The sequence below is a fragment of the Grammomys surdaster genome, unplaced genomic scaffold, assembly GCF_004785775.1.
Source record: "Grammomys surdaster isolate TR1022 unplaced genomic scaffold, NIH_TR_1.0 352, whole genome shotgun sequence".
Classification (NCBI taxonomy): domain Eukaryota; kingdom Metazoa; phylum Chordata; class Mammalia; order Rodentia; family Muridae; genus Grammomys; species Grammomys surdaster.
In genome coordinates this window covers 580,275-584,128 of record NW_021604771.1, presented here as the reverse complement: position 1 = coordinate 584,128, position 3,854 = coordinate 580,275, and the positions used below count along the sequence as shown (strand labels likewise).

Sequence of the window (3,854 nt, the reverse complement as noted above, 5' to 3'; positions counted from 1 at the left end):
TCAGTTGCCAGGGGAACTTTATTTGCAGAGAGCAGCTGAGACAAGTGTACCTCACACAGAGGGTGGGTCCCAGCATGCAGGTGGGTGAGCGACAGAAGCCAGAGCAGATCTGAGTGAGGTGAAGCTGCATTCGAGAAGATGGGATGAGAAAGCCAGTTGGACAGTGACAAGAGGCCCACGTGGTGGGGAGCGATGCTGAGAAGATGTGACTGTCTACTCATTTGGCTGCTACTGCAGCCTGGGCATTGCTCAGAGATGTAGCGTCAGTCCTTCAGGGGCCAAAACCCACCCTCTGGGAGCTCCAAAAATAAGTGAACAGGTAGCAAAGTTTCAGTGCACACCACAGAAGTAAATAGAAGGAACATCGAGTGTAGGGGGGCTTAGGATTGTGACGTTCACAGCAGGTGGGCATTTTACCTGGGTTTGTGGGGAAGACTAGTTAAAGTGGGTGAGATGGCACAGAGTTATGCAGGACAGCCGAGCATGGTGCATGCCTGCTATCTCAGGACTCAGGAAGCTGAGGCAGGAGGATCCAGAGTTATATAGACCAGAGCCAGCAAGATGGCTCCTGTAGCTAAAGACACTTGAAGGCATACAAGAATTCATTCAGTTCCATAGCTGGGCCCCAAGGTAGAAGGAGAGCGCTGACTCCTAAAACTCCTCTGACCTACACATAGCACTACACACACACATATACACACATGCTATGTACACACACATATGTGCATGCACACAGATACACACACACACACACATATATATACACATACATACATACATACATACATACATACATACATATGTGCACATATAAACGCACGTGTGTACATTCACAAACACACGCACAGCATTAAGGAGGGACAAAGACAACATGTAGGACAGATAAGGGACAGATTGAAGACAGAGAAGAGGCCACAGCTAGGCAGCTCAGGCTAAGCAGGTCTCAGCATGCCGGTTGCTCCCCCTTTGCAGCCTCCTGTCCTCCTAGAGACCCGTCTTCTCTCAGCTCCTTTGCCAATTCCTCAGTCTCCCCCTCCCTCAGCTTCCAGGGTTGGCCTAGATAGCTCTTGATGGAGCTCACAGGGTTCCGCTTCCGGGGGTGAGGATCTAGCAGCCCCCACAGGAGAGTGTCTGCTGCAGGTGACAGGCTATACCATGGCTGTGGCCGGTCTTGGGGCTGGCCAGAAGCCTGCCAGATGAGAAAATCCTCAAAGAAAGGGTCAACCTCCACCAGGGGCTGGTCCCAGGGGAAGTAGCCAGTAAGAAGGCAGAAGATCAGGACCCCCAGAGCCCAGGCATCCAGGGAAGGTTGAATGGGTAGTCCTTCAGGAAGGGGTGGTGGGGCACAGAGTTCAGGGGCAGTGTAGGGGATAGGTGGCCCAGTGAGACGGAGCAGGGTCCCTCGGGGCCGGGTGTGGCCAAAATCTGTCAGCTTGACACGCTGGCAGGCTGGGTCACACACCAACACATTCTCTGGCTTCAGGTCCCGGTACACCAGGCCATGGGAGTGAATGTGCTCCAAGGCAGAGGCCAGTTGGGCTGCACAGCGCTGGGTGGCTGGCTGTGGGAGACCCACCTGCAGGGGGAGAGATGGTGAATGTACACTGCTCCCCCAGCTGTTGAGGGAAAACGCAAAAGGAGGGCTTCTTTTGAATCCCATGTACAGATGCTGCGGGGAAAGCTGAAAAGGCCAACAAACAGGTCACACCAGCGAGGCCTAGGCCTGCCTAGCGTGACTTGGTGAGGCCTCTGTGTAGGTCTGTGAGACTTGTGACCCTCGTGAGGTCTTGTGGGATCTGGTGAGAGTTGTGACCCTTGGGAGGCCTACTTTAAGCCTGTGAGGCCTGTGAGCCTTGCGAAGCCTACTGTGAACTTCCGAGGCTTAGAAGCCTGTGAGTCCTTCGAGACTGTAATGCCTATGAGGCCCAGTACAAAACCTCTGAGATCTCGTGTGAGTATTAGTGTGAACCTGTGTGGGGGTGAGGCCTGTGAGCCTGTGAGGCCCAGTGTGAGCCTGTCAGGTGTAAACTACCAAGGTTTTCGTGAGGCATAGCGTGTGTCTGTGAGGATGTGAGCCTGTGAGACCTATGAGGTCCAGTGTGAGCCTGTATGGCCTAGGAGTCCCTGAGGCCTGGTGCAAGCCTGTCGAGCCTTTGAGGACTTCAGGCCTGTAAGATCTAGTGTGAGCTTGTGAGGCCTGTGAACTTCTGAGGTCCCTGAAGTCTCGTGTGAGCCTACAAGTCCCATGAGCTTGTAAGAATGCTGAGGCTTAGCATGAGCGTGTGACCTGAAGAGATCTGTGAGGCCTGGTGTGAACTGACGGATCCCAGAGAGCCCATGAGGCCTGTTAACTCCCACAGAGAAGACTATGAGCTTGTGAGGGTTGGTTAATCTCAACAGGACAGTCAACAAAATCTAAAGTGACTCAGAAAATCCAGTGTGTCCGAACACAGTGAACATAATTCCTGTGGATCATATTGTTTGGAGCTTCCCATAACTGCTGGCGAGGCTCACGAAGGCATGCTCAGGGCCTACCTACTCACCTTGGGCTGGATGAAGGTGATGAGGTCCCCATGGAGAACAGGTTCTGTCAGGAAGCTGTAGGAATTGGTTGACTCAATACCAATGCCATAGGCTGCCACGATGGCTGAATGTGTGCCCAGTGAGAGGCCCACGCAGAATTCATACAGGAAGCCACGGAGGGAAGTGGAGTGCTTGGGGAGCTGCTTCAGTGCCAGAGGTGTTCCTGGACAGGGGAGGGGCAGATGTAACCGGGATGGATATCAGAGGTGGGTAACAGCGTAGGTCACTGGGACCAGCTTTCTCCATCCCTGTGTGCCAGCCTTCTGGATGCTACCATCTCCAGATGCCATGTCTACTCCGCATTTCAGGATGAACAGAAACCGAATCTGGACTCCCCAGGGACTCTCTCTCATGATGACAAGCCCACGAGGGAGGATTTTTTTTTCTTGTTTTCTGAGATAGGGTCTCACATATCCCAGCCTCCGTGTGTATCTGAGAATGATCTTCCTCACAGGTGGGATTACAGGTGTGGACAACCATGGCTGGCACAAAGATGTGTCTGAGGCAACAGGGAAAACATGCTAAGTACAGGACAATGGGTATAGTCAGGGAGTCGTGATCCTATCTCATGTAGAAATGACTTCCTGGGTTACAAACTCCTCCAAGGCAGAAGCTTCAACTACTAGTTTTTGTTTGCTTTAATTAATTAATTAATTAATTAATTTTTGGTGTTTTTGCAACAGAGTTTCTCTGTGTAGCCCTGGCTGTCTTGGCACTCGCTCTGTAGACCAGGCCGACCTCAAATTTGGAGATCCACCTGCCTCTGCTTCCTGAGTGTTGGGATTAAAGGCATGCGCCACCACCACCTGGCCAAAGAAGCACCCCTAACTGCATAACCATCTGAGAGCCATCTCCCCACTCCCCTTTCTTTATTTTCAGTTTTTTTTTTTTTTTTTGGTTTGGTTTGGTTTTTCGAGACAGGGTTTCTCTGTGTAGCCCTGGCTGTCCTGGAACTCACTCTGTAGACCAGGCTAGCCTCGAACTCTCGAACTCAAAAATCCGCCTGCCTCTGCCTCCCAAGTTATTTTCAGTTTTATTTTATGTGTATGAAGTGTTTTCCCTACACGTATGTATGTGCACTGTGTTCATGCCTGGTGCCAAGGAAGTCAGAAGGCGGCATTGGATCCCACGGAACTGGACTTCTAGGTGGTTGTGAGCCAAATAGAACTTGGGTCCTCTGCAAAAGCAGTAAATGCTTTTAACTACTGTGCCATCCCTCTAACCAGAGAGAGAGAGAGAGAGAGAGAGAGAGAGAGAGAGAGAGAGAGAGA

The 3,854-nt window shown here is 51.6% G+C and overlaps 1 protein-coding gene across 1 annotated transcript in view; it reads right to left on the bottom strand.

Moving 5' to 3' along the window:
- Positions 1 to 3,854, bottom strand: part of Sbk2 (SH3 domain binding kinase family member 2) — an 8,075-nt gene continuing 4,221 nt past the window's right edge. The window contains exons 3-4 of the mRNA XM_028779428.1: positions 2,544 to 2,746; positions 1 to 1,576 (exon numbers count right to left, since the gene is read on the bottom strand). Coding sequence (XP_028635261.1) covers positions 944 to 1,576; positions 2,544 to 2,746 — 836 coding nt within the window. The 3' untranslated portion in view covers positions 1 to 943. The remainder of the gene's footprint in view (positions 1,577 to 2,543; positions 2,747 to 3,854) is intronic.